The 20,926-nt window shown below is 58.9% G+C and overlaps 1 protein-coding gene across 4 annotated transcripts in view; it reads right to left on the bottom strand.

Moving 5' to 3' along the window:
* Positions 1 to 11,924, bottom strand: part of AHNAK (AHNAK nucleoprotein) — an 83,092-nt gene extending 71,168 nt beyond the window's left edge. For 2 of the 4 annotated variants that reach the window (XM_079930268.1, XM_079930269.1), the window contains exons 1-4: positions 11,758 to 11,923; positions 1,960 to 2,063; positions 1,537 to 1,693; positions 930 to 1,117 (exon numbers count right to left, since the gene is read on the bottom strand). In XM_079930268.1, coding sequence (XP_079786394.1) covers positions 930 to 1,117; positions 1,537 to 1,693 — 345 coding nt within the window. In that variant the 5' untranslated portion in view covers positions 1,960 to 2,063; positions 11,758 to 11,923. Of the gene's footprint in view, positions 1 to 929; positions 1,118 to 1,536; positions 1,694 to 1,959; positions 2,064 to 11,757 lie in introns of all 4 variants that reach the window. The other 2 variants (XM_079930267.1, XM_079930266.1) reach the window with 2 other exon arrangements.
* Between the last annotated feature and the right edge of the window lie 9,002 nt (positions 11,925 to 20,926).

Raw genomic sequence — 20,926 nt, 5'->3', positions numbered from 1 at the left:
AGAAACACATGCCCCCCACAGGTTGCAGCAGCGTCTGCGTGAGTGACAGCCGCCTGGCCGCAGCCCAGCCCACAGCATGGTTGCCTGTTTCCCAAAGAAGCCGGGACCGTAAGGGAGGCCCACGGAGCCTCCTGGGACACAGCACAGGGGACTGAAGAGAGGGGCTGACGGCCACACCACAGGAGGAGAACAGAAATTACTTGGGGAATCTCTGGTAAGCAAAAGCCATGGGGCGTGGGGACAGGCAGACTCCCAGACAGTGGAGTCTGGGAGAAGGATTTACAATCAATTCTAGATTCGAATCAGCCCAGCAGGTCTCAGGGACACCTCCCGGTGACTAGCTCCGTGTTGACTGGACCTTCAGCTCTCACCTCTCGCCTCTCACCTGCCTGGCTTGTTTGTTTAATCTGCAGGGGAATCCTCCCAGGGACCCTTCGGAAAGCATTTGTTGAGCCTGGTTGTGCCAGGGTTAACATTTCCACTTCGAGGACTCATTATTTGTTAAATAAACAAGCCATCAGAAGCAGCAGAGAACTGTCCCTCAGGCACTCTGCTGCCCAGCCTCTGACTCACAGATGAGTCCAGGCCTCTGGAAGTAGAAAAATGATGTCTGTGAGGCAGAACTGGGCACCTGTGAAATCATTTCAAAGATGCCTGCAAAGCAGCCAACTTCCTCCTGGCACCGAGGAATAGACCAACGAGTGGGTCCCCAGGCGGGGACCCTCGGAAGAGACTGACAGAAGACTTTTAGCGGCAGCCACACGTGAAAAGGAGAAACAGGCTGGCTCTACAGAGAGCAGAGGGTGAGAGCAGGAGAGAAGCCAGGAAGGACAAGCTGCCCAGCGGGCGGACAGAGGCTCAGGAAGGGGGATCAGCCCGTCGGCGTGGTCGGGGGAGCTAAGGGCACGGCCAGCCGGCCAGGCACTCACCAGAACCACGTCAGGGCTGTGGGAGCTGAAGACATCGTAGGTCCGGGTCTGGCCGGGCTCAGGGGAACGGTCCCCCTTGCGATGCAGCTTCAGGCCCACGGCGTGGTGCCCCATGGTGCTGAGCAGCTGGGCCACCTCTCCGGACTGCAGGTTGTCGAAGTAGATGGTAGCACCCACGATCTGGTCCCCTGAGCAGGGAGGAGCGGGAAGCGGGTAAGACCACCCAGGGTCTCGGGGAAACAACACACAACCACTCTGTGCCGGGCCCTCAGACTGACGTGCAGGTGTGGTAACACCCATTGTAGAGATGAGGAAACTGAGGCAGAGAGGCCACCTAATTTGCCCAAAGTGGCAGAGCTCATGGGTGGAGGAGTCGGAACAGAGGACGGCGCGTCCACCAGTCCTCAGGACCACCTCCCGCGAGGACTGTGAGAGAACCAGGGATAGAGAGCGGGCAGGGGAGGGCAGGGCTTAGGTACCGGCCATCCTGAGGCCACTGAGACCCAGCCCTCCACAACCACCCACCCACTTGTGCTGCCCCTGCCTTTCCCTCCAGCACCCTCCCCCTCCCCGCCCCAGCAGCAGCCCAAACCCCGAGGTAACTCACCCTCCTTGACCACCCCAGTGCGGGCCGCAGGGGAGTTCTGCATCACCTCCTGCACAAAGACGCCATCGTCCCTCTGGGCGATGGTCAGCCCGTGGGAGCCGCTGCCCTGCCAGTTGGGCAGCAGCAGCTCCCGGGTCGTCTCTTCCTCCTTCTCCATCTGGATGAGGTGAGGAAACGGGGCAGTGGGGGCATGAGGGGATGGGGAAGCCAGGGATCCCCCTGGGCGTGGGGCACTGTCTCCGAGGTGCCTGCCTCCACTGTGGGCGGGCTCCCAAGGTGGGCGGTGGACACAGCCGCAGCGCAGGCAACCGGCCCCTCGTCCTGTCCCCCCCGGCCCTGCCTCCCGATAGCACGTGCCTCCCAGGCCTCTGCCCTCCCCATCCTCTCCCCTCCACCGCCCTCGTCACCCTCCCTCCTACTGACCTTGGCAGGACTTGGTTCAGGAGCGGATGCCTTGCCAGAAGCCCGCCCCTCCTTCCTCTCCTCTTCTCGGAGTGTCTCTCTCTTGGGAATCTCGGTCACACAGCCTAGGGAGAAGGTCACATTCGGGCTCACACTCAGCACTCGGCTTGTCGAAACCCCGACCAGCTGCTGTGCAAGAGATGGCCGGTCGTTTTGCCCACCCCCCCGGGCCAAACCAAATCCCCAACCCCGCTACTGTCATCAGCTCCATTCACACAAGACTCTGCAGCCTGGGATCACAGGAAGGGGGTTTGGAAGAGGCCAGACTCAGATTCAAATCCTGACTCTGCATCTTCCCGGCTGTGTGACCCGGGCCAAGTCACTTAACTTCTCTGAACTTCCATTTCCTCATCTGAGAAAATGGAGACGATAAAGAATTCCCATGAGGACTGAAGGAGCAAGAGGAAGCATGTGAGAAAAGCTCTGGCCCATCGGAGCCTCCCAACAACCCCATTCTCATTAGGTCCCTTGTAACAGCTTCAGCCCCCATAGTGCAGGTGGGGAAACCGAGATTCGGAGAGGCCAGCCGGCCGGGGGTGCACCGTGAGAGAGCAGCTACGATCGGGCTCTGAGCCTGTAACTCTTCCTCCGATGCCATATCAGGCCTGCAGCTCTAACCTGTGCGAGACCCCTCCTCAGACTCTCCGGCACTGGGGGCCACTGGCAACCTGCAAGCAGGGCTGGCTGGTGGTGCCCTCCCTCTGCCAGTGGCCGACAGTGAGTGACTCCGGGTCACCCTAACCCCAGCCTCAGAACCAGGGGGACGCTCACCAGCTGGGAGCTCCAGGAGCCCTGCCACAGGCAGAGGCCAAACAGTGGAAGCCCCAGGCCCCCCAGCACCGGCCCAAGCCCAAGAGGCTGCAGTCCAGCTGTGCTGCCTCAGGACGTGGTGAGTCAGGGCCCATCTGGCTACACCTGCTGGGCCCTGAAACCAGGCCCCCGTAGGTGCGGGCACTGAGGGAGCAAAGACACCCTCCAGCCACGGGAGGAACTGTCGGCTGCAGAGGCGCCGGGGAAGACACCAGGCAGGCCTCCAGCCTCCAGACACCCAGAAGTACGCCTGTGAAACCGTGCGGGGGGTGCTATAAATCGTGGAGAACCTCGCCCAAAGCTCCTCCCTAAATCTGCTGACACCCAGAAACTAGCCAACCAATCAATAAATACATGCATACTGATCGTCTCCTGTATGTCCAACATTGTACAGGACACTGCCGAGAAGTCTAGCAAGGGACAGACACAGCTCAGCCCAGCACTGAACTCTACACTGCATCAGGCTATCACCTAACTTCACTCATGCGTCCTCCAAACGTTCACTGAATGCACTCCACGTGCCAGCTATGGAGCGTTAAAAGACTTAGCTTCTGTCCCGGATATAAGTTATGAGCAAGGTGCTCTGGGCATGACCAATTTCGCCTCTGAATGTTCCGGAAGGCTTGGGAGCCTTCTGGGGGAATGAAATCTAAATGGAGTCTTGAAGGTGCTGAGTTTGCCTCTGAGGACGGGATTCATGGAAATTCATAGGCACTGAGGACTTCCAGTGTCAGGCAGATCACAACACCGGAGAAAACAGTCACAGACACCCGGTTCGCCAACCACCTGCACTCGCTCACGCGGTAGTTACGTCAGCACAGGTGCCGGCTAGGAGGCCAGCGGCAGCCAGTTGGCACAGGTGTGAGCTGAGGAACTCACCTCCTTCCTTCCTACCGGAAGTCCCGCTGACCCTACCCATAGTGAAACAGCAAGCTGGAGCTTAAATGGTGCCTTCCCCCGGCGTCCAGCACTGAGAAGCCAGCCCTGCAGACAAGGAGTCAGGCAGGGCAGGGAAGGAAAGGGCTTCCACCCGAGGGCTTCTCAGATCCCCGAAGCCACCGCCTGCACTGGCACGCCCCTCTTCCTCCTTGAGCAGGGCCCCTTTTTTCAGCCCAGCATCTGGTGCTGAGCCAGCAGGCGGCGATGGGGCAGCAAGCCAGACAGCTCACCCTCGCCCACGTCTCAGCCCCACCTTCCCTCCTTCCCCAGTGAGTCACTGCGGCCGCAGTAGCTCCAGACACGCCAAGGGTCACGCCTAAAACCCGATCGACCAAGTGCTTCACGGGCCAGACCCCCGGGGGCCAGAGGGGCTGGGGCCCGGTGAGAGGCAGGGGGCTTCCCTGCCAGCTGCTCGGCACAGAGCCCCAGGCCCGGAGTCCAGGGAAGCACAGCTGGGAGGCTCAGGAGGGATGTACCACATGCCTCAACCCCTGGGGCTAGCGAGGAGGCCATGGTGAGCAGAGAAAGGGCCACAGTCCGTGAGAAGAGGAGGCGCTGGACCCAAGGCTGCAGGTTGGCCCTGGCAGGGCATCCGCTGGCTTCCCGGCCAGGCAGGGCTGCCAACCACCACGCCTGCTCTGGCTCAGGCCTCACCTCCTGGCACAGCCGGGAAAGACTCCCCTCCTCTTTCATCTGACCTGGCCGGGCACGGGGGTGCAGATAGGAGATTCGAGGCCACGGTGGCAAGGGCCTATTTTCTGCACCTGGGTCCCAGCCCTCCATCTCGCCCACCCCTGGGGCCTGTACCGAGCCCAGATGGGCCTTCCTTCTCCTCCCGCACAAGTCAGGTGAAGCCAGCTACCCGGGGGGCTGGGGCTCCACCTTGCTGCTGCCCAAGGCAGGGTCTCTGGAGCTTTGGGGAATTCCACACATTCAGTCAAGTGGCATAAGCCCTCGGACTGGAAGAAACCTTAGGCCACATGTGGCTATTTAAATGTAAGTTAATTTAACTTAAACATTTAGTCCATTGGTTATAGCAGCCGCACTTCAAGAGCTCAACAGCCACGCAGGGCGACCACATTAGAAGCGCAAGTACAGGACATTTCTACCGCTGCAAAGTCCTGTGGGACAGCACCACCTGCTATTTACAGATGGGGATAGTGAGGTCCAGAGCCCTGAGAATGGCGGAGTGTTGGGGGCCTAGAACCCAGGACTGCTAGCTCCCTGCCCGCAGTCCACCCGACACTGGCTCACAGTAACCTTCGTGATGGGATGGGCTGGACTGGAGACCCTCTAAGACACGGGGCTGCCTGGAGGGCAAAAAAGGAGTGATTTGGTGAGGCCACTCCAGCTTCAAGGTAGAGAGGACACGCAACTGAGGCTGCAGGGACAGAGCGTAATTCAGGCCAGAAGCGGCTAGAGAAGAGCGAAGCTGCCCTGACAGTTCAAAACCACAAAGGAGGATGTGCAGAGCAGCAGGGCTCTGCCCATGCCACCTCTGCAGACTGGGGGCAACACCCAGGCAAATCCGGGACAAGGCCCAGGAAACAGACTCTTTGCCCCAGGAAGATGGTCTCCGCCAGGTGTTACCTCCAGAGGAACATGTTCTCCCACTGCTCCCAGGAAACAGAGCCCCTTCTGCCCAAGATCCAGTATGAAAACAGCCAGGGAGGGGACCCAGCCTAACTGCTGCAGCAGCCAAAGACAACCTCGCAGCCAGCGTCAGCGTCAAGATGACAGGAACTGATACACACACACACCCGAGAGTCAGGCCCACGGGCCTCAAGGCCTCCACGCACCAACCCCGGAGTCAAGACACCCAGCAGAGGGACAGAAGTTTGTCCATATGCCCAGCACAGGCGGGACACAGGAGGTGACACTCCAAGGCAGAAGGAAGCACACCCACCCACGGTGGGGAGGACGCTGACAGCAATGAAACTTCCACCCAGCACACGAGCAAACCGAGCCACCACCGTACACACAGGCCAGGGGGAAGCAGTCCCCAAGCTCAGAACAATGAGGTGACTCACACCAGAGCCACAGACTCCCACCAGCGGGAAAGCTGTGAACACTTATAACCAGGACCAGGGGCTGAGACATTCGGAGAAAAGAGAGACACGCCCGGAGAGGCCGTCTACGCTCCTGAACACTCCTCGGGCAGTAACAAGGCAGAGAAAGCTCCGCATTAAAAGAAAACGCCACCGCCACCCCCACCCCGGCCCCGCCCCCGGCCCCGCCCCAGGGGGAGAGAAAGAGAACTTTGCAGAGCTCCTATGGTGCCCCAAGACACCAAGGGGTCCCCTTCCTTCCCCAAACAACCCTATGTGATTAAGAATTAATATCCTGATTTTAGAGTGCAGAAATAGGCCCCAAGGTAAAATGACTTGCCCGAGTATGAGACAGAGTTGAAATACAAGCCCGGGGTTCTCTGACTCCAAGGCCTCTCTACCCACGGACAGCGACAAAGGCACAAATAAACACACAAGAGAGGATGAGAAACCACAGAGAAAGATGCACAAGGGAGATACACGGGAGGGAGAGACCGAGAGACCTATACTGGAGGGGGGCAGAGTGAGAGCTGGAGAGGCACGTCCACAGGAAGGCGGAGAGGCCTCCACGCTCATCCAGAGGGAGCAGCCGTGGTGGGAGGAGGATGTCTCGGAGGGACAGAAACACACAGAAAGAGAGGGGCTGAGATTCGGGTAGGGGCGCGGGTAGAGACCCCAGGAGGCAGTGATGCCCGTCAAGGTGCACCAGCACACGGGGAAGGGGGAGTGGCCATCAGCTTCTTGCCCACACACCAGCCTTGTCCTGGCCCAGCTTGGGGACAGCTAGCACAGAATGGGCAGGGTCCCAGGCACCCCAGAGCCCAGGATCCGAGGGCCCTTTTGGTTCTGAGTCATCAACGCTGTGTTCCCAGGAGCCAGAGATCCTGAGCCCCCCGGAACCCAGCTCACCTGCAGACTCTCTGGACCCCAGCCGGTGAAGACCAAGAGAATCATCCCCTTCTGGGCTTGGCAGGCACCAGACCCACTCTAGAGACGGGCACCCGCAGGGCAAGGCAAACATTTCCACTCACTGGGAAATCCCAGGTCCAGAGGAACAAGGAGGAATACAGGGGCGCCTCTCTTCCAGCGCCGAAGCCTCCAAAGGGACCTCCACATAGGCAGCCGCCAGACCTTGGTCTGGAAAACAACCTGCCCCATTCTAACTGGAGTAGCACCGCGTTCCATTCAGAGTCTACGCTGGAACCAAAAACTCTGAGGTCAGCTGATTCTGGACGGCACACCCCCAGGGGGCACTTTCAACTTGAATGGGGTATGTGTGTTGGGGAGGGCGAATCATCAGGGAGAATTTGACGAACATGTTGCAAGACACAGGCAACATGGGCACTGGAGAAACAATCAAAGAAAGACACACAGGGAAGCACACACAACCCGGGCACGCAGACACACTCCTCAGTCCCCCCTCCTCACAGCCCAGAGCAGGCCCACAGCCCCTGCCTCCCCCAGCTCACCACAGACACCTGTCTGCGCGGCCCCAGGCCCTGCGCATCATGGAGGGAGCCTCTGCCTGTTAACCTGGTGCCCAGATTCCGTGCCTCCCTCTAGCGCGTGCGCCCGCCTAGCTCCTCCCTGGCTACCGGGGCTGCTGGTCCCGCCCACACTTCCCACTTGGAGCAAGTTTTTCCAGCCTCATCACTCCAGCCCTCTCCTCCACGTCAGCCCCTTCGCCTGGCCCCTCACCATCACACTAGAGTTTCCTGCCCCTCGACTTCCAGAGCAGCCCCCCACCCCCACTCCAGCCAGCCAGCCGCTTTCAGGGCTCCACCCAGCCACCTTTCTCCATCTCTGTCCCCTGGCCCCTCCCACTCCCGCAGCCCCAGCGCTCCAAGTTCAAGCTTCCAACAGGGAGAGAGATTCCTTCTTCCTCCCCTGACCAAGACGGACTCCCCTCTCCTTCTGGCAGGGACTGGGGACAGCTTCCATTCTCCAGCGGGCAGTCCCCACACCTGGCCACCTCGCCAGGGAAGAGTGGGCCTTGACCCTGGACGGCTGGGATTAAGACAGCAGCTGGGGGATGGGGGGGGTCCTCCTGACTGGGGCAAGGGGTGAAGAAGAGCTCGCTGTCTCACCGGGTCTCGCCCCGGGGGTAGATTACAGTTTGGGAGCTGCCCGCGGACAAGACCAAGGCGGATCTCTCCGCCCAGAGGTCGGGTCACGCTAGTGCAGGGGCTCGGGGCCAGGCCACTCGGCTCAGCTGCCAAAGAGCCACCCCCCCCAGCCCGGCCAGGACGCAAAACCAGGCGCTTCCCCTTCCCTAGAACCTCCGCTCCAGCCCCCGGGGACCGGGCAGGATGCCCCTCCCTGACCGGCCCTGTGCGGCGCCTCGCTCAGCCTGGATCAGCGCAGCCTCACTCCCACGGCTGTGCTCACCCTCCCTGGGGCCTCTGGACACAAACTCCAGGGCCTGGAACCTGTCCAGGATGGAGAAACTTACTTGAGCCCTTACCTACAGCCCCTGAAGCCCCCATGAAACCTCCACCACTGGGACAGAGTCCCACTGTTGTCCCCTGCTCTATAAACCCCAGACGCAAGCAGAGGTGACACATCCAGGACCAGTGAGCACAGCCAGAGACACCCTCTCACAGGTAATAACACATATCTCTCTGCTGTGACACAGCGGTCACAGGGACTCAAGGCCACAGTGAAACAGGGACCCCGGACCCAAGACCTCCAGTACAACAGCCCAGCGGGCCCCCAGATGTGGACTGAGGCCAGCCGGGAGGAAGAGGGGCTCAATCAAAACACACGTTCCTGCTGAGCCCGCTGTGCCCCCTCCCCCCAGCGTGGTCCTCACCACTCCTCGGGCTCGCCCAGGCCTGGAGGAAACCGCTTGTTCTCAGGAAGGCCTGGGAGCCCAGCGGGATGGTCGCAGCCCAGGGAAATGGCAGCTCCCTAGGAGCCTGGATAAAGCCCATGGGGGTCAGAGGGAGAACAGAAGGCCCCAGACACCCACCAGCTGAAACGTCCCATTCTCACCGCTCTCCAGGGGCCACCTCGTTTCCTCGTGTGCACACGTACCTGATCAGCCCAGCTCCAGGGAGAGAAGCTTGGGGCTTCCAGGTGTGGTGGGGAGGACAGAGCCGGCATGGGAGAGTTCCCAGCAGGAGTCAGACTAGCTCTCCCAGTCTGCCTCTCTGTCCGTCCCCCAGTGGTTCCCAGGTTCTGAGGAAGGTGACAGCCACACCCCAGAGCCCCACACACTCCTCCACTCCCACAGCTTTGCCCCAACCCCTCAAACAAGCTCCTCAGGCTCTGGGTGGCGTGCTCTGCCAGGGCCAGCCAGCCAATTCCAAGTGAGCCTAAGAATCCAGCCCAGCAGTGCCCGGGCACCTCCACCCACGGCCTTCCTGGGACTAGGGTGACCCTGGGGACCCCCGGCCCATACCCTGCCCTTGGCTGATCCTGGCTTTCTCCTTCCACAAGTCCCCCATGGTTTACTCTATTGGGTCCCACTTTGAGCCCTGGACCTGTAGACGCATGCCCTTCAACCAAGTCTGGCTGGTACAAGTTCTCAGCTCTGTGAGGTTAGCTCTGCAAGAAGTTGCCCAAACCAGGACCCCTGACTCACTGCTGTGGGCCCACAGCTGCAGCTCTAAGCCCCAATGACTTCTGTGGCTCCCTCTGTGTCCTGGTTCTCTGAACAACGTCCCTGCATATAACCTTTAAAGACAGGGCTTTGAAGAGGGGCTCAGACACCCTCCAATCTGCATTGCCAATACTCCAGACCCTTTGACTTCTGCTAGCCCAGCTCTCATGGTCCCAGGTCCTCTCCCTGCTACCTCATCCCACAGTTCCCAGCTCAGAGCAAGGAGGTACCCCCTCAGCCTGGGGCTCCCTTCTACTCCCCACTCTGCACACACACCAACCAAGTGCTGGCCCAACCCATCACCCCTGGGTGCCAAGGTGAAGGCAGCTGCCCCACTCAGCCTCGGAAAGGAAGTGAGAGCCACACCCTGCCCCACAGATTTCCCTCATGGGGGGCAGGGGAAGAGGGGCGGAATGAAAGCAGAATCTACTCCCTGAATTTAGACCCATTACAGGCGAGGAGGCCCTAAAATGCCTTCCAAGGCATCTTCAGTCTCTCCCTCCTTTCCCCGAAATCCCTCACCGTCACCTGTCACCGCAACCCTCCAATGCGCCACTGTGTCCCACAGAATCAACCCAATCCCTATCGTGTGCTAGGCTGTGCACAGGGCATGCGACCCCTGCAGTCAGAGGCTGGATTCTAATAAACTGTTTCCAAACCAATTATTGGCAGCCCAGCACTGTGCTGGGGACCCAGAGGTAAATATCTGGGTCCCTTTTCCTCCCGAAAGTCCAGGTCATTCTCTAAGGACCTCACTGCCATGGGAAGATCCCACTTTGCCTTTCCACAAATCCACTCCACAGAGCAGGGCACCCAGCGGCAGGCTCCCTGGGGGCACCTCACCTCCTCCTCGGTGGCAGCCACGCCCTGTGAAAGGCACACACACGAGGCACACAATTCTCCGTGGCCACAACGTGCAGAGGCGCCAGAGCTGCCCCCACGTGGTGCTGGGGCCCAGCTAGTGCCGTGAGATGCCCCATCTGCCCATTCGGCTCCCCTCCCACGCATGGGGCACAGTCAGCCCTGCTCAGACCCCACGTGTCCCTCGTGGCCAGAGACGCCAAAGGGCTGCGCCCCCGCCTCCCAAGGCCCTGGCACTGCAGGGGGCGCCGAGCCCGCCAGCGGAGGGCCGGCCCTCGCACACTGCACACCCTCTCCCTGCATGGGAAAGCCTTACATAACACAGTTCTCTGAACACACCCTAAGCCCAGTGCCTTTCCAACTCCACGGCAGGACCTCGCCCCCCAGCCGCCTCTCCAGGAGCGCGTCTCTGGAGAGGAGGGCTCCAGCCAGGGAGGGCAGCTGAGCCCTCCTCCCACGCCAGCCGGGCTCCTGCCCCCGCCTCCCTAACCAGCCCCTTCGCCGCCCTCCCCTTTGCCCCTCACCACTCCTCCCCGAGTTCTGGTTTGAATTAGTCACCGGCTCCAACCACCACATTCCTCAGGCTGCTGGCGCCGAGCCAGGCGCTGGGGCGGGGGCCGTCCCACCCGGCCGGGTTTGGGAGTGGGGTTGGGGAGAGAGCGCCGCTTCGGAAGGGGAAGGGGCGGTCCCGAGGGCTATGCCGCGGCACAGCCCCCCTCCCCGCCCACCCCAGCGCAGGCATCTCTCCAATTATGTCCCCCACCCCCACTCCCACCCGTCCCGCTGCCGGGCGAGCTGCAAACTCCTGGGCTCAGCGACCCCAGCGGAAGAAGGGAGTTTTCTGGAGCTGGGAACACAGAGGGGCAAGACTAGGGCGGGGCAGCTGGAGGGAGGCTGAGGGGCCGCTCGGAGCAAGAAAAGGAGAGGCTGGTGGTGCAGAACTGGGTGGGGCCGGGAGGACCCGGGACGCGAAGTCAGGGGCGGAGGTGTGGGGCGCGGGGAGGGACGGCGGAGGGGGTGCGCGGCGCGGGGCCGCTGGGGCGCCGGGCGGGGCCGAGGGGCCGCGCCGCGATCTCGGAAACTTCTCCAGTAAACATGGAATAGGAACGAAGCAGCGCGCTCAGCCACCGCCCCACGGAGAAGGAGGGGGTGGGACAGGGGCCACCAGGCCAAGAACGGGCGCCCGGCCGTGCAGCAGGGACCACAGCCAGCCCTCGAGAGAAAGACAGACTGGAGCAAACCGCGTCTCGGAGCGATTTTCCAACTTTGCCCAACTTGCGCCCCTACCAGCGCCCCAACTCCGGAGGCAGAGCTCGGCTCCCAGGACGCGACGCGTCGCCTCCCCGTGCGGCCCGGGGCTGCCCACCTTGCGCCGAACTGAATCTTCCCAGTGACACCCGCCCAAGGCGCCTCGCCCAAGCCCTGCCACCCACCTCCCCTCGCGCGTTCCCGGAGTCCCGTTCCCCGATTGCGCCGAGGTGCGCCCGGCGCCCCTACCTGCGCGCTCAGCCCCAGGGCACAGCCATAGCCAGCGCAGGGCCCGAGGTCGCGGTGCTGCGGCTGCTGCGGGCGGCGAGCCCCGGTCGGGGCGGGTCCGGCAGGGCGGGCGGTGCAGTCCCCGCGGCGGAGCTGCTCCGAGTGGCCCGGCCCCCGTGCGCGGAGGCGGCTCTTGTAACTCCGGCTGGGGCGGGCGGGCGGGTCTGCCCTGAGCGGTGGGGAGAGGGCGGGGCCGGGCGAGGCCGAAGCGGGGCTGGGACTGGTGAGCGGGGCCAACCCTGAAGGCACCAGGGAACGCGCTGTTGGGAGGGCACTGGGGGCCGCGGGGACCCGGGGACGCCGCACGTCCGAGGTGCTGCCTTCCCCTCCCCCCATCCACTGCCCCCCGTCCTGGCCCGGGCCTGGATCTACCCCCAAAGGATGCGCTATGTGGCTTCTTCGGCAAGAAACTCCTCGAAGCTCCCTGAGGTTCATCCTCACAGCTGGAACTGCGAATCAGCCCATTTTTGAGGAAGGACCAAGGGGTTCAGGCTGCGGCTGGGGGACTTGGGTGATTCAGCCGCGACCGCCAGCCTGACGCGGACCTTTGAGTTTTCTCTCGACACGGGCAGCTACCCTTCAAATCCTCGGCCCCAGGCTCCTCACTCGGTTCCCAGGCTCCACGCAGCCGCGCGCATTTCTCACCTTCCCTCTTTCTGGGGGCCCTCCCCCCACAGAACCAGCCTGGAGACGCTCGCCCCACCTGCTGGAGTCAGGGTCACCAGTGCCCCCCCGTGCCACCGTGCTGCTCCGGCCGCTGCAGCGACACCGGAGTCAGGCCTGCACCGCTTGGAGGAGCAGAGCCCGCTGTCTACCTCCCTGACCCCCGCTTTTCTCTTCCTACCTATTTCTTCTCCGACCCCCTCCCTCCACCACCCCACTGGCCGGACGCAGAGTTTCCAAATTTAAGCCATTTCCCACAGGCACTTCTAACTACACGGAGATTTTATTAAACGCTTAATGACGGGGTGCAGGGGCCTTCTGGCTACACCCTCATTCGCTTCTACCCCGTGAGTTCTCTTATCCTCCTTCCTGGATGGCCACCCACTACCCACGCGAAGCCAGTTTTCCTTCCTTCTGGAATGCTGCGTGCAGAAGGGAGACCCCAGGCTGGGGACCTGAGAAGACCTGGCCCCAGCAGGGAGCGCCCTCCTCGCTGTATGATCATGAGTGGGCTGGGGCTGAGACCAGCGGCCCTGTCCTCTGAAATGGCAAGCATGTTTACAGGCTAAAAATACCCAGCAGCCAACTCTGCTGCCAGCCCTGGGGGCTGTGTCCCAGGTCCAGTTACCAGCACAGGGTACAGGCATGGGGGAGGGAAGAGATAGCCAAAGGAGCCACAGACAGGCAGACACTCAGATAATGAACACAGAAAGGTGGAGACACATGTGTAGACATTCAGACAAGCATAGACATGCAGAGACACATAGTCAAAGCACAGACTTGGGCACCAGCATTCTCTCATTCCTTCTCTCTCTCTCTCTCTCTCTCTCTCTCTCTCTCTCTCACACACACACACACACACACACACACACACACACACACACACACACACAGTGACTCAAACCCGCAGCAGAGTTGGTTCCACCACCCATATCACAAACACACAATCAGAAACGCAGACTTTCTGAAGAATCACCTCCACCTCCATTGTGGTCTGCACCCCTTTCCCAGCACCTACTTTATTTAAAGAAAAAATCTAAACTTTTCAACTTTGGGATGCTTTAAAAAATAAAAATAGAGACCAAGAGCTAATTATTTCCTATACCAATGGCTTTTTAAAATTTATCTAATTTTAAATAACATTTACTCAGTTTTTAAATATGAACCAAGAATACAGACAAAGTGGCCTGTGATCCTACAAGTCAGATAATCCTTGTTGCTGTTTCTGAAACAAAATCAATACCTCCATAGGGTGAAGAATGTCAGTACAGAAAAGTAGGACAATGAAAAGTAGACATCTCGGGCTTCCCTGGTGGCGCAGTGGTTGAGAGTCCGCCTGCCGATGCAGGGGAAACGGGTTCGTGCCCCGGTCCGGGAAGATCCCACATGCCGCGGAGCGGCTGGCCCCGTGAGCCATGGCCGCTGAGCCTGCGCGTCCGGAGCCTGTGCTCCGCAACGGGAGAGGCCACAACAGTGAGAGGCCTGCGTACCGCAAAAAAAAAAAAAAAAAAAAAAAGTAGACATCTCCCCCCCAACCCAGTCCCTCTCCCCAGAAGTAATCACTGTTAACAGTTTACCGAAGGATTTTAACTTTACAAAATGAATCATTTGGCTCCTTGAAAGTACAAGGGTTTCCAGTGCATATTAAGACGGGAGCTGATTTGCAGGTAGGTTTTTCAGAAAGATAGCTCTGGAAAGATGGCCATGGGATTTTGGAGGGAGGTGGCTGGAGCAGGAAAGGAAGAGTGGGGAACGGTGTGGATATTGTCCCCTCACCTCAGCTTGGGCGCCATCAGCCCCCCAGGAGTGAAAGAGCAGAGGCTAGTGTCCTGGGCTCAGAGCCAACTTATCTGCTCCATTGTTTGTCCCGGCCACCCTCTTGGTCAACAGAGAAAAAGGCGGAGAGGATGGTCGGGGAGCAGCCGCAGAGCAGGGATTACTGTCCAGGTACTTCATTCAGCGGTAGGAGGGTCAGGATACCTGCTGGGAGGTGGTCCTGGGGACTGGCTCCTGCCGCATTCTAGGCTAGGAGGGTAGATAAGCGGTAACCTAGACCCTGCCCTCTAAAAAGCCATGATCGTGCCTGCCAGACCAAAGCTGGGGTTTCCTAGGTCAGCCTCCTCAGCCCAGGCGAAGGGAGTATCTTCAACAGGTGGCAATGGTGCAACTGGAGACACACACTTTTAGAAATTTCTGCCGACCCTGTTCCTTCCGCCCACTGCTGTAGCCCCCAGCTTTCACTCCCCGAAGCTACCTCAGTGGGGATTGTGCCCGACACTGCTGCAGGCACTTGACGTGTCAGCTCGTTTAATCCTCACATGCAGGAAGGAAAGGGTCTCAGAGAGGGGCAGTGATTTACCTAAAATCACACAACCCTCAGAAACAGGAGTCAAAGCTCCCGCCAGCATCTAAGCTCCACGAGGGCAGGAATTCTTTGTTCTCAGCTGTATACGGCACGCCTAGAGCAGTAGTTGGCACCAAGCAATCACTCCAGAACACTTGGTTAAATGTGTGAATGAGTGGATGAACTACAGGTATAAATGGCCCCAAAGCCCTTGTTCTTTATACAACAGCATCCTGTACCCCATGATTCCCATGAGGGGAAGTCAGCTTCCCCTTGCTCTCAGCCTCAGGGAGCACTTCCCCCACGTGTAGGTCTTTCATGCAGCTGCACAAACATTCACTGTGTCCAGCACTGGGTCAGGGGCCGCTGGGGGTGGTGGTGCTGGTGGTGCTTGTGCAGGTAATGGAGTACTTGGCAAGATGGAATCCCTGCCCTCAAGGCGCTCAGTCCAGAAGGATCTATCCTCTGATGCCACCTTACCTTGTACTCTGAGTCCTATGCTTTGGAAAAACTGGACATTATCTTTTCTTACATATCTTTTACACCCCTACCTTACTTCCCCCCACACAGACGCACTATTTTTTAGTTATGAGTCCCCTCAGTTGGCTCCAACATCGCAAAGAAAACCTTTGCTTCAGACTTTCCTGTCAAAATAAGGGCTACCCAGGGATCTGAGAGGACGTGAGCCCTCCCCTGCCACTACACCATCCTTCAGAAGCATCCCACACCAGTCCTCCAGACTCACTGGAAAAGCTAGGTAAGCTCTAGGACTCCTCATCACTGGGATACCCTAGCTTCCCCAGAAGTGTCACGCCCTCCCTGGGGGTTCCCTGATATGTATGTAGTATGTGTGTGATGAACCCTGGGCTCCTTTGTTGCCAGGCAACGTGCCTCTGTTTTGTTCTTATTATGCCTGTTTCCATAGCAACCACAAAGGGGAGCTCCGTGGGCAGGCCCCATGCCAGGGGATTCCCCTTCCCCTCCCTTCTCTCCACAGTCCCCTTCTCTGAAATCAGTGAGTTACGAGGAAGAAAAGAAGCCAACTGCTCAAAGAGTCATCATGGCTTTTAAACTCTGATCCCAGAAAGGAAGCGAAGTGTGCAGTCTGCTTGCAGTCTCTTTGAAAGCAGACTTTTTCCCCAGATGAGGGCCCTTTGGCATGTCAGCCTTAGAAGCACAGAAATTACTGTTACCCCTTCTTCGAGCCATCTGGGATCTCCCAGACCCCACCTCTACCCCATACCCACACCAGCCCAGAGATGAGCATCCCTGCCAAGCACCAGGTCCTTCTCCATTCACTGTCATTGATTCTAATCTATCATCTTCCCTAGTGGAACAGCAAAATTATTGGGCCATTCTGGGACCCAAACATTATTTTCTAAGCAATTCTCAAACCCCAAACTCCTAACCCAAACCCAAAATAGGAAGCCAAGTCAAACCATCCTTCTCCAGCTCAATTCAAATCCCAGCCTGTGTTAAACCTCAGGCTTCAAATAAGGAGTTCCTGAATTACGCAGATCAGACAGCTAGGATACCGGAAACCCTCCCATTACACTCAGTCCTAACTGAAATCTTCAGGCCCAAGCAGAACCCAAGTGAAAGCTGATTAGAGAACGAGAGATGAGACACAGGGCCCTGAGTAGAGACTCTGGGATGTAAGAAGGCAAAGAAAGGCTGTCTAGGCAAGAGACGGGGAACAGATGTGAGCAGGGAGAGTGGGGCAGGCGGCCACATCAAGACAGCTGGGTCCCCAGCGGCAGAGAGAGATGGCCGAGAGGCACCTGAGCTGTGGGTGCCGGGATGCTGGGGGAGCAGAAAGATAATGGGAAATGGAGACCCAAGATTAAGGAAAAGAAGTGGCAAAACAGGACTGAATGAGGCTGTACAGGGAGGGAGGGAGAGAGAGAAAAAAAGAGCCCAGAGCTGAGCCAGGGACTGGGCGGATGGACTTGTAAACAGGAGCCGAGGGAGGGAGCTGGAATGGACAGAGCAGCCAACGCCCCAGGCAGCTCCCCTCCACAGCAGGGAGCGGGCAGCAGGGAGGGAGGGGCTGGGAGAGGGGAACACCAGCCTCCTCTCTCCTTTTTTGGGATCTGCCTTTCTGCCGTCCTTTCCAAATTCCTCTGCTTTTCCCTCAGTTCCCCAGGGAAGGGAAGACCAGCCCAGGGTTTCTCTCCCTCCTGTGCCCATACTTCTCAAGTCTAGTTTAAGGAGAAGCAGGCTGAGCAGGGAAGGAAGGGCCTAGGCTGCCCAGGGCCTGAGTCACCACATAGTTGAGGTTCCTGTCACTCGAAGTCCCGCCTCTGCTACACCCTGTGCCCTCTGCCCGCCCCGGGACTTGGATTGCTGGGCCTGCCCCTGCCCCAGGACCTGCTCCACTTCCATAAGCCTTTCCCGGGTCAGGGCTGCCTACTCGGGCTGCTGGCAGCCTTAGATACAACCCTCTCCTCGCTTCCAAAACTACTGTACTTTGTCCACAGCTTTTTTTTTTTTAATTTTTTAAGTTGTATTTACTTTTTGGCTGCATTGGGTCTTCGTTGCTGCCCGCGGGCTTTCTATAGTTGCGGCGAGCGGGAGCTACTCTGGTGCGGTGTGTGGGCTTCTCTTGTTGTGGAACATGGGCTCTAGGAGCACAGGCTTCAGTAGTTGTGGCGCACGGGCTCAGTAGTTGTGGCTCATGGGCTCTAGAGCGCAGGCTCAGGAGCTGTGGCGCACGAGCTTAGTCGCTTGTGATATGTGGGATCTTCCCAGACCAGGGATCGAACCCGTGTCCCCTGCACTGGCAGGCAGATTCTTAACCACTGCGCCACCAGGGAAGCCCCTGTCCATAGCTTTTGAGGGACGCGTCCTCCTGCTCTTCTTAGGAGCAAAAGTGACTCGGTGAGCGGCTGCAAAAACTGTGGAAAGAGAAGCATGCACCCTTGATGAGTCACTTCCCCTCTCTGGGCTCTAGTTTTCTCTTGGGTAAAAGAAAGGGACTACTTGCTGTGGTCTCCCCGAGGTACATTCTGTAAGACTGAGTCAAAGAGATGTAAAGTTGCTATTGAAGACAGCGGGATAAAAGGGGCGTGTTTGCTAACCCCTGTCCTAACAGTAGGAGTGGATGGGGTACGGGCACAGGAACCGCCACTATAGGACAGCCAACACTCTAGGCAACTCGGTGACTCAGGTCCTGAATACAGGCCAATGGGCAGGAAAGCACCCCGTGGCTCTCCTGTGAATCAGGGGAAATGCAGATCTCCCTGGAGAATGACTGGCCAGGGTCCCGCTATAACCAACTCTCCCTTACACCTAGAAAGCTTCCGATCCCAGTGTGGGCCCCACGTCTTTCGATGAGCACCCTAACCTCCCTGGTCTAGCTTCCACTCCTCCTGCCTGGCCTTGGCAACCCCTCTGCCCTCAACTCCGTAGCCCTCCCTACCCTCCAATGGCTCCCCTGCCCTGCCGTGTCCCCTCGTTTACCCCTTGGCTCTGCCCATCCTCACTATCCACCCCCATCCAGGCAGAGCCAGCCAAACGATTGCAAAAGGGCTGAGCCAGCGGGAGAGGCCCTCACATGACAGCTGTTCCTGCTGCGGAGGGGAGGGGGCAGCTGGAAGTAGAGGGAGGCACATTCCATGGGAGATCTGATCAGAAATAGCCCCAAACCCTTAATGACCATCCAGCTCCCGCTCAGCGCAAGCCCTGCCCATCGTGTAAAACAAAGTAAGGTCAACAGGCTCCCCTTGGAATCCTGAGGAAATCAGCAAAACAAAAGGGGGCGGCCACAGGAGGGGAGAGGGCTACAAGAATGAAAAAAATCCAGGAACACGTAGAGATCCAGGGTCACCAAGGATACCTTTGCCACTGAACCAGCCCCACCTGCCCAAGGCATTCTCTCTTACAAGAGATTCAAATGAATACAGAGCTACTCCCCAGCAACCGCCATTACCCCCACTCCACCCACCCCTTGCGTGCTGAGGCACTGGGACACCCCAGTCATTCCACTGGAGTAAAACAACAGCCTTCTCTGGGAGCCATGCCAGCCTGATTAGAGCAAACAGACAAGAGCAGGTGGCACAGTTTCTCTTAACCTTTCTGGAGCACCAATATTTTAGCTCCATAGCATTAGGGGAAGAATAAATAAGGTGGGTGCCCCAGAATTACATTCAAACATACAGAGAGGGGACTTCCCTGCTGGTACAGTGGTTAAGAATCCGCCTGCCAATGCAGGGGACACGGGTTCCAGCCCTGGTCCGGGAAGATCCCACATGCCGCGGAGCAACGAAGCCCGTGCGCCACAACTACTGAGCCCATTCGCCACAGCTACTGAAGCCCACGCACCTAGAGCCCGTGCTTCGCAACAAGAGAAGCCACTGCAATGAGAGGCACGCGCACCGCAACAAAGAGTAGCCCCCCTTGCCGCAACTAGAGTAAGCCTGCGCACAGCAGCGAAGACCCAATGCAGCCAAAAATAAATAAATTTATTTTAAAAACCTAAAAACCAAAAAACATAGAGGACCAAAGCAAGTTGGGGAAGTTACAGTGTCCTGCAGGTACCACTGATGGGGTGAGCCGGGTAAGCCACAGTCACCCAGGAACACCCACCTGATGTGTGGAGGGAAAGTTCGGGTTCTGAGGACATGCCATGAAAGGTTGCCATGAAAATCACGGTATTAATTTCAGAAATGACTGGGTGGAGTCTTCAAAGCGCTTCACTCCTCTCCCTTCAACATTCTAGACCCTTCCCCCACCCTTCAAAAGGGGAAGTGGCACATTTGGGGCATGTGGGCAGCTGGTGGGATGGATGAGACTGACCCAGTGTGAGCAGCAGATGTCCAGCTCCAACCAGGACGTGAAGAAAAGACAACCTAGGTGTTTCTTGGAAGAACTTTAAAGGCTTTTGACTTTTTAATAAGTGACTTAAGCAGAAACGCCAACAAAGCTAAAATAAACAGCCGCTTATAACCAGTTTATAACTGGTTTATCTACGAGCTAAACCAAGTCTCAGCCTCCCATTCACACTCCAGCCACTGTAGATTGTATCTGCAGTCAAACGCACGTCTGAGCCCTGGCCCCCTCTCCAGTTTCTCACCCTCCCTTTCTGGAGGCTCTGAGATTTTGCTCCGTAAGTGGGTGAAATAGCCTCCTCCTCCCCCCATCCTATCCCATTTCTCCAAGATCCTGCCCTGCCCTCAGCTCTCCACCCACTCGCAGCAGCCCCTTCCCTTTCCGCCCCGCGACCCCAGCCCCTGCCGGCCCGAGCAGCACCGTGGGCGCGGGGACGCCAGCTGCACGGTGAGCCTCCCCGGCACGTCTGGAAAACGACCCCACCACGGGAGACGTCCCCACGGCGCAGGCTCACTGGCTGTGGCTAGCGAGCCGGGCGGGGCCGAGAGCGCCCCCACCCCGCCCTGGGAGGAGCGGGGGGCGGGGCTCTAGCGCAGCACGGAGGGCGGGGCGGGCACCCGGTGGGATGCTGGAGAGATCCCGAGTCCTCAGGCGGTGCGGTGGTGACTCAGGGCTCCCCGGGGCAGGGCGGGGACCGACCTAACTACAGCTGTACTCCCCCTTTCCCCGCCCCACATCTGCCCTAGAATCTCCTGATATTAATCTCTTTCCTGCCCACCCCGGCAGGGTAGAGGCCCCCCCACCCTTTGGAGGCCAACAGCAAACCTTCCTGAGGCCACACAACCCCCTCTCCTCTGGGCCTCCCACCCCACCTCCTACTTGTGGGTCCTGGCCCTGCCCCAAGCGCAGGCCTGGCCTCAACCAACCTGGCCACACTCCTCGGCACCAACCGCCAGAGCTACAGGCACAAGAAGAAGGACGTGTGGATGAGTCACTCTTCCTGCAGTCTGAGGGAGGCTAGGAGGCGGTCCAGCCCCCCACCCCCCCACAGGCCAGAACCGCCCCCCATGCACGTGGGCTGCCAGGCCCGCCGCTGCCCAAGCCGCCCCCTTTTCCCCAGGCCTCTCGGGCCTAACCCTGCAAACCTACTTGCACAGCTCAATCTCTCCTGCCTCCATCTTCAGGTCCTGGGAAGATTAAGGATACCAGGAAGGTCGTGAAAATTACACAAGCCAAGGAGCAGAGGGTGTGGAGGGAAATGGAACCCGGAAGGGGAGTCTGACTGGTTCTGTG

Source organism: Stenella coeruleoalba (genome assembly GCF_951394435.1).
Source record: "Stenella coeruleoalba genome assembly, chromosome: 8".
NCBI classification, from domain to species: Eukaryota; Metazoa; Chordata; class Mammalia; order Artiodactyla; family Delphinidae; genus Stenella; species Stenella coeruleoalba.
The sequence above is the reverse complement of the archived record's forward strand: the minus strand, read 5'-3'. Positions and strand labels throughout refer to the sequence as shown.